At 44.4% G+C, this 23,867-nt stretch overlaps 1 protein-coding gene across 1 annotated transcript; it reads left to right on the top strand.

Annotated features, from left to right (window-relative positions):
* The first annotated feature begins 372 nt into the window (after positions 1–372).
* Positions 373–23,867, top strand: ece2b (endothelin converting enzyme 2b). Its single transcript, XM_070905288.1, has 19 exons — positions 373–621; positions 8,212–8,298; positions 9,861–9,996; positions 11,088–11,303; positions 11,643–11,767; positions 12,790–12,936; positions 13,510–13,575; positions 13,746–13,934; positions 17,618–17,760; positions 17,935–18,049; positions 19,046–19,156; positions 19,285–19,383; positions 19,472–19,549; positions 19,769–19,872; positions 20,876–20,986; positions 21,438–21,505; positions 22,077–22,267; positions 22,473–22,568; positions 22,977–23,867. The coding sequence occupies exons 1-19, from the start codon at positions 589–591 to the stop codon at positions 23,151–23,153; spliced, it is 2,292 nt and encodes a 763-aa protein (XP_070761389.1). The 5' UTR covers positions 373–588; the 3' UTR covers positions 23,154–23,867.

Raw genomic sequence — 23,867 nt, 5'->3', positions numbered from 1 at the left:
TAAAGTATCAAAAGTCAAAGTACTGGTTCTTTGTTACCTCTTTGAGCTTCAAACAATTATTTCAATGAAAATCGTTTCAAGGTGAAATGTGACATCTGAAACATGAACGTTAAAAGTTCATCACATGTTGTTTAATGTAAAATCTTCCTCTGAAACGTAACTAAAGCTGGCAGATCAAATCAGCTGCAACCTGCACTGTTTACTTTCTGATGAGAGATAGACTGAGGAGCTGGAGGAGGTGACGTAGGGCCGTGTGGATGACGTCAGCCCTCTGTGTCTCGGGGTGTGTTTGTTTGTGAGAGGAAGAGGCTGGTTGGATGTTGGGCGGGGTCTGAGGAGACAGAGAGAGCGAAGGAGAGAAAAGAGAAAAACCTCCCGGTTCTCCTGCTGCTGCTGCTGCTGCTGCTGCACAGACAAAAGGAGAAGAAGAAGGAGGAGGACCGAGAGACAGACAGACACAGACAGAGACACATAGAGAGAGAGACAGACAGACAGACACAGCGGAGGACAGACGGACGGACCGCCGGGGAGGATGGGCCGGCGGAGCGGCCGTCGGTAGCGCTCTGTTTTCGGGGACGGAGCTCCAGGATGAGCTTAGCGCTGCAGGACCTCCGGAACACCGTGAGTACACACACACACACACACACACACACACACACACACACACACGGAAAACACGCACGTACCAACAACATGCACGACTGACGCGTGACACGCAGCCCACGCGCTGTGTGTCCCGGGTGCACCGGGTCGGCCTGTTCTGTGCAGCTGATGCTGATCACCTGTCAATCACTGTGATTAATTGGCTTTTGTATTGATGGACAATCTGAGTGAAACTGTGTCTGCAGACAGGTGTGTGTGTGTGTGTGTGTGTGTGTGTGTGTGTGTGTGTGTGTGTTTGGTTACAGGAAGGTTTGTCAGAGGTTTCACCTCCTGCTGACGTCACTGATCAAACAGGCTGATTGATCACTGAACTGATCATATCAAACACAGGCGTGTTGGTAACCATGGAGACACTGCAGTTTGTGACCTGAAACAGTAAAACAATCTTTTCAGTTTATTTGTGCGTTCAGTTGTTTTGAACCACAGAAGAAGAGACTTCCTGTGAACACAATAAAAGCCTTTTCCTCGTCTCCCATTCTGGACCTTTTTAAAAGGAAACATGTTGCAGCTGAAGAGCTGAAAGGATTTGTTGAATAATTCATCAGCTTCAGGTCTGATGACCGATCAGCTTTCACTCATCAATCAATCGAAAGCCTTCATTGCTTTAAAATATGTGACAAACAACAAAACTTGATTGATACAAAGGATTCAAACATGTGAGGAGGCAAAAATAGTCCAAAGATAAAACAAAGATTATAAAAACAATAATAATACAACAAATAAGACGCGTTTAATGAAGTGACTTAAAAGAAGAATATTTACTTATTTCATTATTTTCTGAAACAAGAGAAAAAGGAAAGAACACATTTAATTTGAGCTGAAACAAAAAGTCGTTGGAGTCGTTCTTTTCACAGCTTTCAGGTTTCCGAAAACAAGACATTTATAGACCAAATGATTCACATTCATAAAGAACAGTGTTAGTCAGTAATGAAAGGAAACATTTATCCATCTGATTGGTCCATCGTCTGCAGAGTCAGCAGCAGCATCACGTGTCCTGTGAGAACCACACGTCTCTAAGAAGCTGATTAAAGAATAAAGCAAAATGAGCCAAGAGGAGAAAGCAGCATCACGTGCACGACGCAGGCAGTTCATACAAAACTATGTCAAACATACAATCACAAAGAAACAAAGAGACAAACAAGCAGTGACTTTAAGACCGAGGCAGCAGTTTTCTTCCTCTTCACGTTTCTCTGAAATCTGACTGTGGTGAATGGAGGAGCTGCTAATCTATTAAGAACGTTGTATATGAGGCAAACAGAATATTACAGTTTATTATCCAGAAGATGGTATCAGCAGGAAGAGACCAAGTGCTTCAACAATGTGTTTATATGAAAGGAAATCACAGCATGGAGCTTCAGGACGTTTCCAATAAATCTGAAATAGTTTCTGTTGAACTTGTTTCTGGCAGCATCCATCATCATCAACACCATCTTCATCGTCATCGTTCTCTTCGTGGAAATCATCATCATAATCTCTATCATGGGCGTGACCAGACTGAAGGTTTCCATGGTAACAGAGCAGCAGCAGCTTGTGGTTCGGCAGCTTTCTTCTTCGGTTTCCTGTCTGACCGGCTGCGTCTCATTCTCTCAGTGCTCATCTGCACGCTAACAGCTAACAGCTAACAGCTAACGCCAACCGCTGCCGCTCAGACCGGAGGTTTAATGTTCGTGGTGTCACTAGAAGAAAGGAGCTGATTGGTTGTTTCTGTTCTCACGTCGTCCAATCACAAGAATTGACAGTAATCAATCAGTTCACTGTTATTGTTGATCCATCAGAGGAGGAGCTGGTCTCCTCGGGCAGTCTGTAGGAATGTGGATCTGCTCCCTGAACTCATCAAACCTGTTCTCCGACTGCTCCGCCCAAGTTTAGTATAAATACCAGCAAACAGAAACATTAGAAGGGCAACACGTCTGTAACGTCCTCATAACTTCCTCTGAGGTTTCCTGGAAAGAACGGCTGAAATAAAGAGACACTGGTGTCCGTGATGATGATGATGATGATGAAGCTGCGGCTCATTCATTATCTGCTGGAAGTGACTGCAGTAGAAGACAACTGTCCCACGAGTGACTGTGTCAGGTACAGAGTGCAGAGGAGTGTTAAGTGTTCTCTGCTTAATGTTAAAGGTGGTATTGTCATTTTTAAGGTGGTATGGGTGGACTGGGATCAGTGTAGTTATGATGAGCACTCTCATTAAATCCTGTCAGAGTTTAGCTGGCAGGCTAAAAGCTAACTGTGTTATTGTCTCCGTGTATTTCAGTCAGCTGATCTTCATACGTCCACACGTTATTTATATAACTTCTATAACCGCTTGATTAATAACAGACGCCTCCTTGTTGTCATTTTGTCACCAGACCAGCAAAAAGAGACGCTTTTTTCTTTTTTTTATTTCAAATCATTTTATGAAGTTTTTAAAAAGATGGTTCAAGGTTTCACTAAACTAAAAGTGCCCCCCTTGTCCCCAACCCTGTCCCCACCCAGTCCATAATCTCCTGATCAGACAATCAGGTCACCACGTTGTTTCAGCTCGACTAATAAATTCATCAATCATTCGCTTTAACCAGCGTCATTATTAACACAGATAACTCTGCTGTGTGTGTGTGTGTGAGTGAGTGAGTGAGTGAGTGAGTGAGTGAGTGAGTGAGTGAGTGAGTGAGTGAGTGTGTGTGTGTGTGTGTGTGTGTGTGTGTGTGTGTGTGTGAGTGTGTGAGTGTGTGAGTGAGTGAGTGAGTGAGTGAGTGAGTGTGTGTGTGTGTGTGTGTGTACACCAGGGGAACTAACATCATCAAAGCTGAATACACAGTTATGAAATAAAACATGAACCTTCAGGGGGAAAGAGTCGAGGTTCTGTCTGTTAGCAGACGTAGTTTCACGCTTCATGAAACAGTCGAGAACTTTCAGGTCCGACCAGCTGATCAGGATCTGAGCAGATCACCACCTTCCTGAAGGTTTTCTGATCAGATATCAAAATGTAGAAGAGATTCAGTTAACTGAGAGAAAACTCTCTGACACTTTTAAGAGTTTTTGACTCAAACGGTGAGTTCATCATCTCAACAGTCACAAATTCATTTCCTGTCGATCCACAAGTTGATGAATCTTTGAACCGTCTCGGCTCCACGTGTGTTCTTGAACTCTTTTTGTTTGATTTTCTTTTTGGGAACATTCCCAAAGTTACAGAGCGGTAAGCTGGCAGAGTGTGTGTGTGTGTGTGTGTGTGTGTGTTGGGTTGGGCAGGGTTTACTGTTTCCTGTCTGCAGCTCTGTGACTTCCTGTCTTAAGACGCCCAGTTTCCATCTGAGCAACAAAACAAACCAAAGAACCCCCGACGACCACCGCTGCTGCTGTTTATATCTGACCTTCATCATCTTCCTCATCTCCATCAGTTTCCATCTGAGCAGCAGATCATCATCGGTCATCTTCATCACCTTCACTGTCATCATCACCTCCCTCCTCTCGATACTCAGACTGGCCTCTGCTGGTTTGGTGAATACGTGTGTCTGGGGGGCGGGGGGGCAGTAAATCATATGGAGGGTCAGGGGACTGTAGGAGGGGGGAGGTGTCTTTGTCCTGTATTGTGTTGAGGAGTTGTTTATAAATGGGGTCAGAGGTCACAGAGAGCTGCCTCGGGGACAGGAGGTGGTGATGGAAGCGTTGTCATGGTGACGACCTGCAGGTGGGGCATCCCGCCTGTCCTCTTCAGCATCTCTCAGCTCGTCTCTCAGTGTTGACATGCCGTTCAGCAGCTGATGTGAGCTGACGTGGTCTGTTGCAGGGTCCCTGTGGAGGTTCTGGGCTCTGGTGGCTCCGTGGGGCTGCTTGTCTTTCAGTGGGTCCCTGTTTCGTTTATCTAAACAAATGCAGGATTCACACGAGTTTAAACTCTGAATGTAAACATGACTCTTGATTGTTGGCACCAGGCTAGCAGTTTCCCCCTGCTCCCAGTCTTTGTGCTAAGCTAAGCTAAGCTAACTGATATCCACCTTCTCATCTTGTTTGAGAAACAGAGACAGTTTGTTAAATCACTGTTTCCTTAGCAGCGTTTGTGTTTAGAGTACGGAGGCTGTGAAGGGACAAAAGGATTCACAGCCAGAACAGAGAGAGACAGACAGTCAGACAGACAATCAGACAGACAGACAGATGTTATATAAGCTGCAGTGAACTCCATTAGAGCTGAATGGAGATGATTCACACACATTATCTAATTACACACACACACACAGTGACATCACCCTCCACAGAGAGATATAACACACACTCCCATCACCTAGCAACCCTGCTCACCCACTCCCCCCTCTCTCCCCCTCTGTGTGCGTCATCAATTAAAGAGAACAGAGTCGGGGCGAGAGACACCGACAGACTGAGAGAGAGAGAGATAAACATACAGACAGGGAGGCAGACAGACAGATAAACAGGCAGACAGACAGGTTTCAGTGAGGGTCTTGAGGAAGGAAACAGTTGGAAACCTGCTGGACCACCAGACAGCAGCAGCAGGACAGCGAGACTGTGCAGAGACTCAGAGGACAGACAGGAAGACGTGTCCTCCCTTCAGACCGGGACTGACACTGAGACCTGCTGCTGTTCAACACCAGGAGAAGGTCTGACTCACAGCTCATCCCAAAGATGTTGGATGGGGTTGAGGTCCAGACAGTTGAGTTCTTCACCAAACTGGGAAAACCTGCTGCTTTGTGTTGAAACCGGAAACACAAACCGATGACAGAGAGGTAGAAGTTCTGTATGTTCAGAAATGTATAGAGATGTTGTTGAAGTTGAAGCACAGAGTTTAGACTGTCTCCAGGAACTGTCCCAGGGATTTCTTAATGCTGGACCCTGAACCCTGAACCTAAACTACAGTTACAGTTTTAACTGTGCAATGTAAACTCCCCAAAGTTGCTGAAACTCCTAAAACACGAGCTAAAGTCTCATAAAAAATAAAAAAGACATGACTTCAGTGTCGCAGTAGCACCATGAGGCCTAGACCAGACCAGACCAGACCAAACCAGACCAGACCAAAAGGACACTGAGGATGTAGACACAGTGTCTTCATACTTCTGGCCACATGTTGTAGATGAAAGGGGGTCAAGAGGACACCAAAATCATTAGGATCCATCTGAAGCGTTGATCTGTAGTAAACACCGACACACATGCTACCATGCTAACACTTGCACTGCAGTGGTTTCCATGGTAACCACGCGCAGTATACACGGTTGTTGTGGTGAAACAATGCAAACTCCGCAGCTGTTCGAGTTTATAAAACGTGTTTCAGTCCTGGTTGTGTGACTGATCCAGGATCAGTGTGTTTCTCTCTGCAGGGTGGAGTGCTGCACTGTTTATGTTGCTGCCACACAATGACTGGGGGAGGGGGGGTGGGGAGGGGGGTGGGGGGGGGCTGAGTGTAAACAGAGGAAGTGGAGATTTATTTGATCACAGTTAAATATCTCCTCACGCTGAGCCGTTCACACTGTTATACGCTGAGATAGTGTGTGTTTTTATGTTACATTAGACCAAACGTCATGGCACACAGGATGTACCAGAACACCATAATACAGTTTGGCACCTGTTAAATAAAGGTGCATGAATAATAGACCTGTGGAGAAGTGACAGTAAGAAGAGCTGATATGAACAGTATGAACCCAAAAAACTGCTACAAGTCTGAAGTTTATCCTGATAAAAAGCGAGTTTCTGCCAAATTTAAATGTCCATCAGTTTCTGTTTTTGTCTCATTAAACTGATGGTGTGGTGTAAAAAGATGGAGCTCATTCTCTATCGTTCAGATCAGCTGTTCTTCTTCCAGACTGACAAACTGTCCAGTTGGAACAGAAAATGGCTCAGATTGATCCCACTCTCATGTCTGTACACCAAATATGAAGCTAGCTTAGCACAAAGTTAAAGACAAGGTACACAGGCTGATACGTACACATTGAAAAAGTAACTGTATGATGAGCGTAACACAAACTACAATGAAGGATCCAGGTCAGTTCATTGTCTGAGGACGTGCCTGTAAAAGCGAGAAGAACATTTGATTCTGTTTTTATTGTGTCCAGGTTTTATTTATATTTGTAGCTGAGACAGAAAGATGTGATTCGCTGTCTTACTTTGAAATAGTCCATAGTGGCATTACTGTTTCCTGTGGTGTTAAACAGCCAATCACAGTACTTGACGAAGAAGGAGTTGATTTATTATAAAGGTTTCTCAAGAAAATATTATAAAGAACAGAGTTTGCTGCTGTGGACAAAAACATTTTAGTAAGGCTGGGTATCAAACCTCAGTACGTTATGGTACCATCTGAATGTGTCTGTAGCAGCGAGGATCAAAAGCTGATATCAGATGTCTGGAGTAGAGCAAAGCTTTAATGTCCCAGGGGGCTGTTTTGGCTTACAAACAGCAGTCCATGAATAATAAATACAGAAGAGTAAAGCGATCAATAGAAACAACAGTGAATAAAGTACACAACGTCATCACAATCATCATTTTTACATCTCATTAAAACCAACAAGAAGAAGCCAGAAACCAGGGGAAACCCTCCCATCCACAGCTGGTAACAGACAACATTACATTTAGTTGAAACCAGATTTAGAGTGTCATGCTAGCAGCTCCATGTGGCTGTATTTAGACACAATGGTGCTTTGGGCTAATTGCTAACATGCTGATGTTTAGCAGATATAATGCTTACCATCTGAGTTTAGCGTGTTAGCATGCTAACATTTTCTAATTAGCAGTAAACACAAAGTACAGCTGAGGCTGATGGGAATGTCATTAGTATTGCAGGTGTTTGTAAACTATATAGGACAAATTAATATGTTGACCTGATGGTGGCGCTCGATGAAAGTTGATCACCAAAATCGGCAGAATACATCATCTCGGCACCGTGGATATCTGTACCAAATTTTGTGTCAATACATTTAGTAGATGTTGAGAAATTTGACAGGAAAAGTGAAAACTTTGACCAGTCATTGCATTGTATCCTCTGGGGACTTTGAATAGTCGTTATACATTTCATGGCAATCCATCTTGTAGTTCTCGAGATATTTCACACTGAACCACAAATGTCAACCTGCTGGTGGCGCTAGAGGAAAGGTCAGAGGATCACCAAAGTCATCAGGGTGCATCCCCTGGGGATAATGAATATATGTACCAAATGTCATAGCAATCCATCCAGTAGTTGTTGAGATCTTTTTTAGTTATGCTGCTAAAATGTTGCGTGTTTATATTTCTGAGGATAAGGTTGCAAAGGATTGTTTTGTTGTCAGTAATGATACTCAGGTTTAGTAACAGTACTGGTTCATCCATTATCTATACCCACCTGTCCTGTTCAGGGTTGTGGAGGGTCTGGAGTCTATCCAAGCTCTCACTGGGTGAGAGGCTGGTTCGACCTGGACAGGCTGACATGACCATATTTGTGAAGGTTGATGATCATTTGGCTGCATTTTGAAAGGTTGTGTTCTGTTTCCACCCTGCAGATTAGATTTATCCAGATTGTTTTGTAATTTATCTGCATTAGTTTGGATATAACTGACAGCCTGTCTGTCTGTTTGCCTGTCTCTCTCTCTACAGATGTCCAGCTATAAGAGAGCTACGTTGGAGGAGGAGGAAGTGTCGGACGCTCCAGCTGAGGCAGCCTCGTCTCCTGACAGAGTGGAGGTCAGTGAACGCAACAAACACACAGACAGAACAAGTAACAAAAGGTTGTACAGCAAAGATAAAGAACAGAATCACATGACATGATGTGTGTCAGAGAAAGTCAGAGAGGACAGTGACTCAGCTGAGCTGAGAAAAAGAGTTTCACAATAAAACTCCTCATCTCCTTAAATCTCCCATGGCTAACTGGTCCCAGGTGAAGTCCTGGACTCAGAGACATTAAAATCCCAAGACAGAGTCACTCCTGCAGCCAGACCTTGGGGGGCCTCCGACTAAAAACACAAAGGGAGGCCACCATCGTGTGGGTCCACCAGCCACAAAAAGAGGAGCAGCGGGGGGTCTGGAGCACTGCCAGTCAGACACTTTGGCACAACAAATGTCAGCTCTCTGGAGGAGAAAAATAAGGCAGCGCTAGTCGAGGAGCTTCAGTGATACCTAAAATATTGTAGCGTCCCTCAGTGAGTGGCCATTCCAGCCCTGTTTTAAACAGTGCAGGGGGGCTGTGTTTGTGGCGGCGTGTTGTTTAAGATACAAGTGAGACATGAAATCTGATCTGAGTCCAGATTGAGTTACAGATTCATGCATTTAAAGGTTTATCAGACAATATCTCTGAGCACAGTGACATAACAGTAAAACTCACATGTCACCAGTCTGTTACAATATAAATAGCTGAGCTCATCTTGACTCTCAGCACTCAGCTCTGAAATCAAACCCAGATTGGGGCTGAACCCTCTTTTTTCTGGAGTTTCTGGGAAAGGCCCTGGGCAGGAGTGGACCCCAACTGAGTGCTGCTGTGTTGGAGTCCCAATGCGATGGTCACATTAATAAGCATTATGGATGTAAGAAACAAGAAGACTGTTTGTGCCTTTGGGTCAAACAGCAGTTCAGAGTTTTTGGAGTCTTTAGTCGGGGTCCTGGAGGTGGTGTCTGCTGGGGCACACATGGGCAACAACAGGGAAATCCGGAGGAGGGAGTGAATGGGAGGAATGCTCTGCCTGGTCTGAACCTGAGTTTTGTTTTTTAATCACTTTTTATCATTTTTCTTGCATTCTTGGTGTCATGGAATCAGAGTGAACCCTATTTAAGGGCTCCATCGTGGAATAGATACTCAGAGTTTTAACCACAAGGTCGTTGGTGCCTGTTGTGGAAACAACCAATGAAGCTGCTAGTGGACACCAACAGTGCAGGTGAAGAGCTGAAGGAGACTTTCAGGCTAGTGAATCGGCACACAAGTTGGAAGTCGCAGGGATGAGGGTCAGCACCTCCTAGTCTGAGTTCATGGTACACTGCTGGAAAAACAGTGGGTTGTTCCCGTCAGGTTTGGAGTGAATTACTGCCCATCTGAAGGAGTTCAAGTAGCTATCTCCAGGATTGGTGTATTATCTGCAGTCATGCAGTTGTTGTTCAGAGGGAGCTGATCCTGAAGCTCTGGATTCATCAGTGGATCTCTGTTCCAGTCCTCAGCTGTGGTTCTGGTCTCTGGGTAGATACAACTAGACAACTGGGGTGCTGTGTTAGAGCTCGAGACAAACCTAATAATCTTCTGGTGTCTCTGTCTCTCTCAGGTGGGTTTCAGGAAGGGAGGTGTGGACATTCTGGGCAGGAGGACTCAGCTGGAGGTTCTGCTGTCAGTCCTGCTGCTGGCTGCCCTGCTGGCTCTGCTGGCCTGTCTGCTGGTCCTGGGGCTAGGATTCAGCTCAGGTAACAAAATACAACACTTAAACACCCACCTCCTTCTTGCTTTTATTTCCTACCCCCACCCACCCTCTCCACCTCCTTCTTTCCTCCTCTGTCTCCTCATTTACTCCCACATTTTCTTTCCTTTCCTTTCTTATCCCGGCCCATCCTTCTGCACCTCATCTTTTCCTTAATTGTCTTCTCTCATCCCTTCTCCACGTTTCTTTTCTTTTCATTGTCTGCCTCTCCATTTCCTTCCTCTCCTACCGTTAGTTCTCCACCTCTTCCTTTCCTTCATGTTCTTCATCTTTCCTTCTCTGCCTCCTCCTTTCATTTCCTTTCCTTTCTATTTCTACTGCACCCATTCCTGTCTACCTCCTACTTTCCTTTCCTTTTGCCTTTCTTTATTACCCCTGCCTTTCCTCCTCTACCTCTTCTTTATGTTCTCTGCATTACACCTCTCCTTCATCCTTTCTTCCCTAGCCTCCCCTTTCCTTTCCTTTGTTATTCTTTCCTACCCCACCCATCCACCACTACCTCCTCTTCCCATGTCTGCCTTCTTTTCTTTCCTTTCTTTTCTTTCTTTCACTTTCTTTACCACCTATCCTTTCCACCTATCCTTCTCTACCCCCTTCTTTCCTTTCCTTTACATTACTTCTTCTTTTTTTCTTTCCCTGTACCTCGTCCTTTGCTCCTCTGCCTCCCTATCCCTTTCCTTTCCTGCCCCCACCCATCCTTCTCTATCTCCCTCTTTCGTACTAGACCTCCTTTTTTGCTTTCATAACCCCACCTTTCATTCCCTACATTTGTCCTTCTTCCCTTCTCTGCCTCCTCATTTCCTTTCCTGCCTATCCTTTCCTTTCCTATCCCTTCCTACCCCCGCCTTTCCTTTTCTACCAACTCCCTTCCTTCCCTGTATCCCCTGTCGTTACCTTCCTTGCCTCCTCCTTTCCTTCTCTTCTCTAGTCCCCTTGAAATACTCATTCGTCTCAGTCTCGACTCTCAGAAGTTTCACCACCTGATAGCGCAGAGATAACATTATATCCTAACATATAAAACACACTTCAGCTGCAACTTGACCCTCATGTTTTTTTCTATCCCATCATACTGTGCAGACAGTGGGCGTGGCCTGTGTCTGTCCGAGGCGTGTGTCACGGTGGCGAGTCAGATGGTGGAGGCGATGGACCGCAGCGCCGACCCGTGTCACGACTTCTACCAGTTCGCCTGCGGAGGCTGGATGAGGAAAAACCCGCTGCCTGACGGACGATCCCGCTGGTCCACGTTCAACAGCATCTGGGAGCAGAACCAGGCACTGCTCAAACACCTGCTGGGTAAGACAGGTAGAGAGACCGACAGGTGGAGAGGGGGACAGAGGAGACAGAGAGAGAGAGAGACAGAGAGAGACATTGCATTGAACATTTAAATTTAAGTGAAACTAACTTCATTTTAATAAATAAAAGTTAAACAAACTTTCTTGAGTACTTAGTATTTACTGTTACTGTTTTCAGTGTCATTTTTCTCTGATGTTTCCTCCTTATTTGTAACGTCCAGGCTCGTCCCCCTGCAGAAGTGGCTTACCACCGTGAAGAGTTTTCTGGTGGGATCGTCCCCTCTGCTTCACCTGTGCTCAGTAATATTAAACCCTGACAGTTTGTGTTGTTATTTTGCAGAGAACGGGACTTTTAACGGCAGCAGCGAGGCGGAGAGGAAGACTCAGTCCTACTACCTGTCCTGTCTCAACACTCAGAGGATCGAGGAGCTGGGAGCTCAGCCTCTCATGGACCTCATCGCCAAGGTAACCACTGTTACAGCTACACCCTGTTCCCCGGATGCCCAGGGGACCTGAAGGGACCCGTTTTATTTAGAAAGTTTTGGCACCCATATTAATTCATAATCTTGAGGCCCCATCCTGTAGATGGTCCCAGAGTTAAAATATCGTTTTAAAACCCTTTCAGGTTACCCTCTGCTTATATGACAGATATTTCTAAATTAATTTACCACAGACTAAATATTAACTAATACGTACACAGCGAACAGGAAGAAATGAAGAAGGGGTGTGTAGGGGCTCATAGCCTTGTATTTTATTTTAATATTCATTAATCTCAAGGGGATGAAGCCACTTTTAATAAAATAAATCACATAAAACAGGTGATGTAGGTCAAATTATCAGAATCAGATCAGAATCAGAAATACTTTATTGATCCCCGGGGGGGAAATTGTACAAAAAATGATATACAATAATCAGTTAATCCAACCATGTATGTAACTGATCACATACCATGAAACATAAAACTTAGAAGTTCAAAGTCAAAGGCATCTAGATTTGCTGTTTCTAGATAACCTAGACGACTGAAAATCTGTATAGAAGAAAATTGTAAAAATATAAACGCAGAGGTAAACATGTTTTTCCCCCATCAGGACAAACTTCACATTTTAGCTACACTACTGGTAAGAGTTGTTCTCTAGTCTCTCTAGTTTGGAAGGTCTTTTCAATCTTGTATGATTTTTTCTATACTCTTTTCTGATTCAATGTCATAACATTTTTAATAAGACAAAGTTCATGATTTAAGTTATTAGAAACACAGAGTTTTTAGCTTGAGACAAAAGACTTCTGATCCAAGAGATTCAGTATTTCTGAGGGCTGTGTGATGAAATATGGAGGTTTAACATAAAAAAAGAGTGTCATCAGCAAACAAAGGTAGAATTCTATGACTCTTTGTCTTTAAAGATAAGTATATTCTGTTCCAATTCAGCAATATGTCAACCATCAGTATGTTTGTCCTGTGATGAACACCTGGACTCTGTTTCTCTCTGTAGATCGGGGGATGGAACATGACGGGTCCCTGGGAAAAGGAGAACTTTATGGAGGTTCTGAAGGTGGTTTCTGGTCCGTACAGAGCTCAACCTTTCTTCAGTGTCGGAGTCAGCGCTGATCCCAAAAACTCCAACAGCAACGTCATCCAGGTAAACCTGAACCGCTCAAAACCAGAAGCAGACTGAACCAGAACCACACAGGTCCAGAACCAGACTCTAAATCAGAAGAGCAAGGCTCATTTCCAGGTGCTCCGAGCTGATTGGTCCACAGGTTACCCAGGTGATCACATGTCAGGCTTCTCCTCACTCATAAAGCCCTCCACAACCAGGCCCCCTCCCACCTCACCGATCTGCTCCACCACCACACTCCTTCCCGCAGCCTCCGCTCCTCTGACGCCAACCTCCTGTCTCCACCTCTCAGAACCAAGCACCGGACCATGGGCAACAGAGCCTTCTCCATAGCTGCCCCCTCCCTCTGGAACTCTCTCCCCAAACACATCTGAGACTGCACCGAACTGCCCACGTTCAAATCATTAATCAAAACTCACCTGTTCAAAACTGCTTCTAATGTGTGATTAACGTGTGATTATTGTGTGTTTATGTTTTAATATGTTGCTTTTATCGCCATTTTAACTTAAATAAATTGTCTTTGAGTATTATGAAAAGTGCTCTATGAATAAATGTATTACTAACAAGACTTACCTGTTGATCTCCTCTGCCCAGGTGGACCAATCAGGGCTTTTCCTGCCGTCCAGGGACTATTACCTCAACAAGACAGCCAATGAGAAGGTGAGAATTCTTGAAGGTGGATGTGTGTGTTGTCATTCCAGCTGCGATGTGTCAATATACCAAAGACAGGTTGAGTTTATTAAAGTTTATTTAGATTATTCTGGGCTTCAGAGAGTCGACTTTATAACACAGAGATGTTCAATAAAGTAAATCCGACATTTATCTTCCAGGTGCTGGTAGCGTACCTGGACTACATGGTGGAACTGGGGATGCTGTTGGGAGGGGAGAGGAGCTCCACACAGCTTCAGATGCAGCAGATTCTGGAGTTTGAGACGGCGCTCGCCAACATCACGGTCCCACAGGACCAACGACGGGACGAGGAGAAGATCTACCACAAGGTCACCATCGCTGAATTACAGGTGAGGTTAGGACACCTGAGTGGTCACTGAAATTCTGGATTTGTGTGAGTCACTAAAAGTGTGCTTAAGTAGGTGTTCAGTTCAGAAACTGTCCTGCCCTGAAAAACAGCCAAAATCTTTTGTCACCATGATCACAAGGTAAATGTTGACGTTAATAAGTTAAACTGTGTTTGCCGGCATTTGATTGGCCACTGCAGCGTCTTTATGCCAGACGATCCTGCATTGTTTTGGTTAAAATTGAAATGTGGTTCCGACCTTCATGGTCCCCTCAGGATGAACTGTAATAACTCTGGTGATCCTCTGACTCTTCATCAGCGCCACCATCAGGTCAACATGTTCATGTGTCCAACACTTTGGTTTATGACCAAATACCTGCAGAACTGATGACGTTCATCAGCCTCAGCTGGACTCTGTGTTTACTGCTAATCAGCTGATGTTAGCATGCTAACACGCTAAACTAAGATGGTGAACATGGTGAACATTATAGCTGCCGAACATCAGCATGTTAGCAGTGTGCTAGCATAGCTGTAGACTCTTATACTCTAATCTTATTTCTTAAGTAACCACCATGAAATATGGACCAAGTAATGTCACTTTTTAAAATTTCTCTCACGTTTATTAATTTCTAATAACGCTATCAAGGCTTTTGTTTGTGTTCTGGGAGGATAACGAAAGAAAGAGATCACACGTAAAACTAAACATGTATGACCTGATCCGTGTCTTTACTGCAATTTCATTTCGGCCTCCTTTAAAGATCATTTAATGGCCGTTAGTAGTTGTTGATCTGAGCAGTAATGTAGATGTATGTATTATCACTAATATTGGTCTGATGTTGTGTTGTACAGTGCAGTCTCTCTCTCTCTGCTGCAGTTATCTGTCCTCCAGGGCTGCAGATGCTTCTGGGGTCACCATAGCAACTGTTGCCAAGAGCTGTTGCTATGTGCCTGCATCTCTGTGGCTGAGAGAGAGAGAGAGAGAGAGAGGTTAGATAACAGGTTATTATATAAACATGGCTGATATGAACATGAAGGAGACTTCAGATGAATGTCAGTGCAGCTTAATGTTGACCTTTTTCTTTGTCCTGAATTCACTTACAATGTAAAAGTGGACATTTTTTATCTTTATCATTGTTTATGGAGGCAGGCGACGTGACAGTAGAGACATCAATCAGACCTCTGTGGAGCAGAGCGCCCTCTACAGGTCAGCTCAGTCCTCTGGGGTCATAATTCATATATGTTCTGAGCTCATGTGTCCAGTAAAATTAAGAAACATCAGCTGTTTCTATCAAGGAGGAACCATCAGCTTTTTTTAGATTCTATTATTTAATTGGAATATTTTGTCGCAGCAGCGTCTACAGTTCAGTGTCTGTGCAGGCCTCAGTCCAGGTCTCAGTCCAGGTCTCAGTCCAGGTCTCAGTCCAGGTCTCAGTCCAGGTGAACGTCCTCTAACACCTGGCCGTGTGACATGCCCTCTGTGACTCATATGACCTCCTCTCGAGCTATCGAACGCTTTGCTTTAGAAGATTTTTTAGTGTCTAACTTCATGAATCATTCCCTCTGTCACAGTGCAGCTCTGCTCCGATGACACGTTGCTGTATTATTCATATTTTCTAATAGTTTCAGGTCTTTAATGCCCAAATAAGTTCCCCTTATTGTTTTTTGGCAGTTCTGTTTGAAAGCTGTTCTTTTTATTTTTATCACATCAACTCAGAACAGAATCACTCACTAACCTCGAGGAGATGATAGGTAAAAAAAAAAGAAAGACAGATTTTTATTCTTAAATACTTGAGCTTGAACCAGTTTTCAGTTGCAGCTTTGCTTTAATCCCCCCCCCCTCACTCCTCTGGGCTGTGTCCGAAGGCTGCGGCTCAACAGATAACTTACAGGTAGGATATGTCTTTCAGGTCTCTGCTGACTTCATGGAGAGCTGCACCTCAGTCAGGGGGGGGCCTTTAATGTCTTCATCTGCAGATTTAGTCGAGTTGGTCCGACTCTTCTTACATTTTGAGTTTTTATATCTACGGTCAGTGAAAACTGCTGTCAGAGCTTCTAATTTCAGGTTGTTTGACTTTAGTGGAGCTCAGTAGCTGCAGGTAGCTGAATAGATCCATCATCAATACTCTCCGACGTGGAATGAACACCTGTAACCCCAGGTGGACTAAATATGTGTTTGGCTCTGATGAAGTCACAGTAGTGTTGAACTGTCTGTTTGCATAGTGTGCTTCTTAGTTCAGTTACATAAGGTCATAAAATATGAAATACATAAAAGTACTGCAGCAAACAGGTCTGTTAGAAGAAGCCCGATGAATTCTGCTCTGTGGTGATTTCTGATTTGTTTTGGTCATAAATGGAGAGTTTGAGTAAATCTTCTATTGACTGAAGTGACTGAGCCTCTGAAGCAGACAGCAGGGATTAGTTTTTCATCCCAGCATCTCCCCCCCGGGTGGTGCAGTCTGCTCCCACACTGAGGATTACTGAGACAGACTGAGGGACAGACAGAGTGAGGGACAGACAGACGGACTGAGGGACAGACAGAGGGGCAGACAGAGGGACAGGCAGACAGACAAACTGAGGGACAGACTGAGGGACAGACAGAGTGAGGGACGGACTGAGGGACAGACAGAGTGAGGGACGGACTGAGGGACAGACAGACGGACTGAGGGACAGACAGACAGACTGAGGGGCAGACAGAGGGGCAGACAGACAGACAGAAAGACTGAGGGACAGACAGACAGACAGACAGACTGAGGGACAGACAGACATACAGACTGAGGGACAGACAGACAGACAGACAGAGGGACAGACAGACGCAGACAGATAGACTGAGGGACAGACAGACAGAGGGACAGACAGACGGCCTGAGGGACAGACAGAGGGGCAGACAGACAGACAGAGGGACAGACAGACAGACTGAAGGACAGACAGACAGAGGGACAGACAGACAGATCTGGTCCAGAAATGTTTACTCACTCACGTCTCCTTCAGTTATAAACAGTGAACTTCTTCCTGAGCCATTATTTGCCCTGGGTTTCGCCTCTCAGGCTACATACTGCTTTATGCAGCCTGAAGACCCGCAGACAGTACCAGAGGCTAAAAAAAGTACTTCCACCATGTATAGATGTTTCTCAGATAAACATAAATATGAATGAATCGCTATTTATTGCTATATATTTATTATATTATATTATAATATTGTATATAATAATATATTATTATTGTATATTTGAAGATGCTGGAAGTGAACATCAGTAAATGCAGTAAAGGACAGTGTTCTTTGTAGTACAACTTCCCTCCCTGGTTATAATAATATAGAGGTTTACACAGCATTTCTTTGGTATAAAGTTTCTACCACCACCAAAAACTATATATATAGTTTTTACTTGACTTTATTATATCCTCTCCACATCTGAAACGAAACCTGTGCCCTTACCTTCAGGGTACGATTCCCAAAAATGTAGTTACCTCCTGACTTTTCCTTTTTGCGCCACCATCAGGACACGCTGTCCACAGGAGATATGAAGAATGTAACTGGCAGGTTGTAAAGTTTACTGCTCACCTTCATGTGGACGAACCATTCAGATGTGAATGACCCTGTATGAAGCCTGCGGCCTGTAGAGGCTGGAAGCAGGACTACCACTTATTCTGGTTCCTCTGTTTAATGTCTCTTCTTCTGTGGTGTTTCAGCTGCTGGCTCCAGCCGTGGACTGGTTGGACTACCTGTTGTCCTCCCTGTCTCCTCTGGAGCTGAACGACACAGAACCTGTCGTCCTGTATGCCAGAGAGTACCTGCAGCAGGTTTCTGACCTCATCAACAAGACCGACCGCAGGTGAGAACCAAGTGCTGAGTCCAGTACCACACACAGTGTGTCCGTGGACTACATGTTAGTGCATCAGTAGACAGCAGCAGGTCTCCAACCTGTCTCCCCGGTCTGAGCACCTGTCTGATCCCCTGTCTGTCTGCCTGTCCGACCCGCTGTCTGTCTGCCTGTCTCTCTCTTTAGTCTGTTGAATAACTATATGATGTGGACGTTGGTTCAGAAGAGTGTGGCCAGTTTGGATCAACGCTTCGAGAACGCTCAGGACAAACTGCTGGAGAGTCTCTACGGGACAAAGAAGGTACATTTACTATAAATACTACTCCTGGTACTGCTGTAAATACTGCTGTTACTACTGTTACTGCTACAACTATTACAAATACTGCTGTAACTACTGCTATACGTACTACTGTTACTCCTGGTACTGTTACTGATGCAGGTATTTCTTTTACTACAGCACGAGTTGTAACTGGTTCCAACATGCTCTTACTGGTACGCTACCACCTCATTTAGTGTTAATGGGGTAATGAGACACAGGAACCAGGTTCTTGTGTTTTTGTCGAGTACTGTCAGTGGGTTCAAATATGCTGTAACTGGCTCTAAGTATTTCTTACTTGTTTGAAACAGTTGTAACTGGTTGTTGACCCCAGGAAGCTACACACATGCTGATGCTAATGAGGAAACTGGTTTTAGCTATGTGTAACTGGTTCTAACTGCTTTTATCTCACCTGCAACAAACTGTTACTGGTTCTGTTTAGCCATATAAATGGTTCTAACCGTCTCTAAGTGGTTCCAAATGGTTGTAATTGTTTTTATGTGTTTAGCTGGTTACAACTGGCTGTAACTGGTTTTAGACTATATGCAGCTACCACATGTGCTGGTGATAATGGGGAAGCTAATGAATGAGACACAAAAAAATGGTTCTAGCTATCTGTAATTGGTACTATATGCTACTAATCTAACTGGTTCTAACTGGTTTTAACTCATTCTAACTGATTCTAACTCACTGTACCTTGTTTGGGGCCCCAGGGAGCTGTTACCTGCTAGTACTGATGCTGAAACTAAGAAATGAGACATGAGAACCAGGTTCTAGCCTGGTCTGTGAATACCTCTAGTTGGCTCTAACCTGCTGCAACCCGCTCTCACTCTAACCTGAAAGTTTTGTAACTGGTTTTGGGACCCAGGAAGCCATACCTGTGTGGGTACCTATGGGGAAACTGGTTCTACCTGGCTGCAATTGGTACTAAGTGGCTGCAACTGGTTGTAGCTGGTTGTAACTGGTTGTGGTTTGTTTCAGTCTTGTACCCCCCGCTGGCAGACTTGTATCGGGAACACTGACGACACTCTGGGCTTCGCTCTGGGAGCGCTCTTCGTTAAGGCGACCTTCGACAAACACAGCAAAGAGATCGTGAGTCACAGCGTTGTTTACACCTGAAGGAATAATGGTCATTATCTGGTTACTACAGCAGGACCAGATGGTCCTGGATCTGATAAAGGTCTGGTCTGGTTCATCACCTGTCCTTCTGTCTCTCTCAGGCCGAGGAGATGATAAATGAGATCCGCTCAGCATTTAAAGAAGCTCTGGACCGACTCAGCTGGATGGACGACCACACGAGACAGGCTGCTAAAGACAAGGTACACAGACAGAAGGACAGACAGGTGGACAGACAGGTAGAGTTAAAGGTACTGTTTGGTCTAACTGTCTCTGTTTGTCCCTCGTTAGGCAGATGCTATCTACGATATGATCGGTTTCCCAGAATTCATCCTGGACCCCAAAGAGCTGGACGACGTTTATGACGGGGTGAGTGACAGTCGTCAATCATCACTCGTTCACCTGCAGACAGGTTGAACAAGGAGACAGGTAGATGAGGGAAGAGTGTGTTTTAGTTTGTTGTCCCGCAGTATTTTTTTTCAAAAGAGGTTGATGTTTATATTTGAGTTCAGGTTGACATCATCAGGTGTTGCTCTGCTGCCCCCTGCTGTTAAACATATGCTATAACTGTTCTGTGTTGTGTTTCAGTATGAAGTTTCAGATGACAGCTTCTTCCAGAACATGCTGAACTTCTACAACTTCTCATCACGAGTTATGGCCGACCAGCTGAGGAAGACTCCCAACAAAGACCAGTAATAATGATTAATGAAAAGTCCAGCAATACACTCCAACATAATGAGTCACATACTGACAAACACACACATCTAATCAGGGGCTGTATTCACAAAACTTCAGGCTAAAAGTTTCTCCTTACTGAGTCACTGAGCTGCTCACAGTCAGTCAGCTGCTGCAGGGAATCTACGTCAACACAGGAGTTTTACAAAAACCAGAATCTACTTCAACAGTTCGATTAGGATCCACTCGGATCACCCACCAATCAAAACAGTCCCACAAGGGCTGCAACTAACAATCATTTTAATTATCAATTAATCTGTGGATGATTTTTTCTTATATTATTGCTCATCGAAAATGTCATCACAAAATCTGTTTATTCAACAAACTGGTTAGTCCCCCCCAGCAATGCCCTTGTTCTGAGCATCACAAACCCCCCAAAATGACTCTGGTTTTATCAGAATTTGACAAGAAGACTCTACTGAGCATGCTCTAAAAACACAAAAGCACAGAAGCATGAAGCCTGGACAACTTTCATATGAGTGAATGGAGAACCATCTTTAACACATCCAGATGTAAAACTGTTACAGTTACATGTTGTACAGCACATGTGCGGCTTTCTACCTGCTTCCTTGTTCTTCTTGGCTGTATAAATACGTTGGTTTTCCGATTGACATTGTGTGTTAGAAAGAGGTGGAACAGGAAGTCATTGGGTCGGTGGCACCGCTGACCAATGAATTATCATGTTTGAAATTTCAAGAAGCATGTGCTGGGTCCTCACGTCAGCTACAGTTATGTAGTTGCAGAGGTTTGCGGGTGAGTGTGAGAGGCTTCGGCAGTTTTCTCAATTCCTCAGCAGCTTCGTGAAAATATCTAAGGAGGAAAATCTGAGGTGCAACTGTGACATTTTGAAGATACCTGTGAATACGACCCCTGAGCTTTTTGACGGACTGGTAGGACCACAAATGAACTCCTTTCCTCTCCTCATCTCCTCTCCTTGTCTCCTGTCCTCTCCTCCTCCAGGTGGAGTATGACTCCTCCTACAGTTAATGCCTACTACATGCCCACTAAGAACGGCATCGTCTTCCCTGCTGGGATCCTACAAGCTCCTTTCTACGCCCACGACCACCCCAAGTCTGTTTACCTCTATATCTACCTGTCTGTGTGTCCACCTGTCTGTCAGGAACTTATTATACTTACATTTGTAATTAATTACAGAGGTGATCATTCATGAGCTGTCCTGACATAAGAGGATAATTGATTGGGTGTAGTTAGGGTTCATTATTAGGTTTCCTGATCTCATTCCTGCTCTCCAGAGGAAGAACCCTTTAGATTTCAATGACTCTGTGATCTTTCCCCTAGCGCCCCCCTCGGGTCAAACCATACATGTTTACCTCCACTACTGTTTAGACTCTAATAGCTAAATCATCAGGGATATTTTTGTTCATATTGTGGCTGTAATGAACTCTGCAGTCTCTGGGGGACGCTGCCAGGACTGCCAGTCTCTGGTTTCTGGGCTTTTCAGGTCTTTGGAGAAACGTTTTAAACTTGTATATACTGTGTGTGTGTCTGTTTGGGTTTTCAGGGCGTTGAACTTTGGTGGGATCGGGGTAGTGATGGGTCACGAGCTCACACACGCCTTCGATGATCAGGGTGAGTCTTGATCTCTGGTCCTGTTTACTTCCTGTCACGTGTTCAGTTCCTATTGGAAGTGATGATGTGTTCGCTGCACTGTGGATGTAAATGTGAAGACTCAAGAAACATAGTCCATCCATCCATCCATCTGTCCTGGTTCTCAGTACAGCCCTGTGTTTACAGGCAAAGACAGGCGACCCTCCAAGATTTTCAGTCTAACCTTAAGTGCACCAAACCTGCTAATATGACTTACTAGGTGGTGGTTAGGATGTTTAAAGTGTTCCTACATGATTCTGCCAGTTATTACACTGATCTCCACAACATGCATCCAATGGCATTCTGACATTGCGAGACTAAGTTATGGCAACAACGAGAAGAAAAGTTAATTTTGTCCCTCTCTGAATTCCTGGAGTTCAGCAATTCTACTCTCTGATCTTGCTTGGATCGACTTTGTTGGTGTGAACTTTGTTTAGAAGTCAGAAAATGACATTTACAGTGAACACAGCAACAGATTACCATGACATGAACTGAATGAAAGGGTAAACAGTGAACTTGTTGTTCATTAAGATGTCCTCCCTCCCACCCTCAGGTCGTGAGTACGACAAAGAAGGTAACTTGAGGCCATGGTGGCAGAACTCGTCAGTGGAGGCGTTTCGTCAGAGAACAGAGTGTATGGTGGATCAGTACAGCCGCTACCTTGTTAACGGAGAACACGTCAATGGAAAACAGACACTGGGAGAAAACATCGCCGACAACGGAGGACTGAAGGCTGCATACCATGTCAGTTATGTTATATGAAAATGAACTTTACTGAACCAAAATACACTGTTCTGAGCTGTGTCATTCTGAGCTACCAGAACATGACTTTATACCATGTTAGTGTGAACACGTCATAACAAACTGAACTATCTTACAGTGCTAGAGTACCACATCCTACCATTACATAACTTACATAATCACAACTAAATTGATGTTTTTTCTTCAGGCCTATCGGTCATGGGTCCAGAAGAGCGGAGAGGAGAAGAGACTTCCTGCTGTCAACCTGACCAACGATCAGCTCTTCTTTGTGGGATTTGCTCAGGTGAGACTATGCTGACAGTCTCAGTTACCCTCTCAACAGAAGGGTGTGCCACAAGACTCTATACTGGGGCCACTCCTGTTTCTATTGATGACCTTGTCTAGATGCAGACTCAAGTTATATGCTGATGACATAGTGATTTACATGCCTGCTGCTACTGAACTCAGCAACATAATGTGCCAAATCACAACGTGGCTGATTCTGTCATGCCTTTAATTAAACAGGGGTTTAATCAGCTGCACAGGTTGTTGTAAGTGGACTCTTGAATCAAAAGATTTCTTTGATTCACATTACGACTGTTAAGTTAACTGCTGCTACCAGTCAGTAACTGCTAATTGGGTAGAGCAAAATAACCTTCCTCCCAATCAGGAAACAGGAGCTGTGAGACTTCTCCTGCTTTGTGTTTTTCAGGTGTGGTGTTCAGTTCGAACACCAGAGAGCGCTCATGAGGGCCTGGTGACCGACCCCCACAGCCCCCCCCGATACAGAGTCATCGGCACTCTCGCCAACTCTCCAGACTTCAGCCGCCACTTCAACTGTCCTGCAGGGACACCCATGAACACCGGGAGGCGCTGCGAGGTCTGGTAGACAGACTGAAGAGGATAGGGTCAGGTGGGGTTGGGGTTAATTAGGTCAGTCTGTTAAATAACAGGTTGATAAGTTCGTTAGGAAACTTATCTGTTATTCAGCAAAAAGTATTTAGTTTGTTAACAAGTCAGATTGTTAATTGACAGGTGAGTTTCTTGATTACCCGGCTGGTTAGTGTCTTAATTAGAGGAGTTTGGTCTGTTAATTATCAGCAGTTTATCTGGAGGTTATTAGGAGGTTATTAGGAGGTGATCAGGTGTTCATTAGGGGTGTTGCAGGTGTAATCTTCAGTTCATACAGTTAATATAAATCTGTTAATTAGAGACGATCAGACTGACTTCCTGTCTGGAAACTAAATGGACTCAGTGGACTTCACACAGAGACATGAAGGACTGATGATGATGATGATGATGAAGATGGTGATGAAGCCACATGGGACGATGTTGCTGATTTCTGCTTTATCACATTATTGATTATTATTATTATTATTAATGGGCTTTGGTTTGAGTGTGTGTGTTGTTTGTTGTATGAAAGAGCTCTGTAACTCTCTCTCTCTCTGATGACATCACTGTGATGACCTCATACAAAGTTGAACTATTACATCATCAGTCATCAGTCAGCCTTTTGAGGTGCAATTTTTGGGGTTCAACCCAAATTTCGGGTTTATTAGTCAATAAATGAATGGATTATGATAAATTAAAGGGGTTTAATGGA

The sequence above is a fragment of the Enoplosus armatus genome, chromosome 5, assembly GCF_043641665.1.
Source record: "Enoplosus armatus isolate fEnoArm2 chromosome 5, fEnoArm2.hap1, whole genome shotgun sequence".
In the NCBI taxonomy this organism is placed as follows: Eukaryota; Metazoa; Chordata; class Actinopteri; order Centrarchiformes; family Enoplosidae; genus Enoplosus; species Enoplosus armatus.
This window is presented reverse-complemented; position numbering and strand designations above follow the sequence as displayed.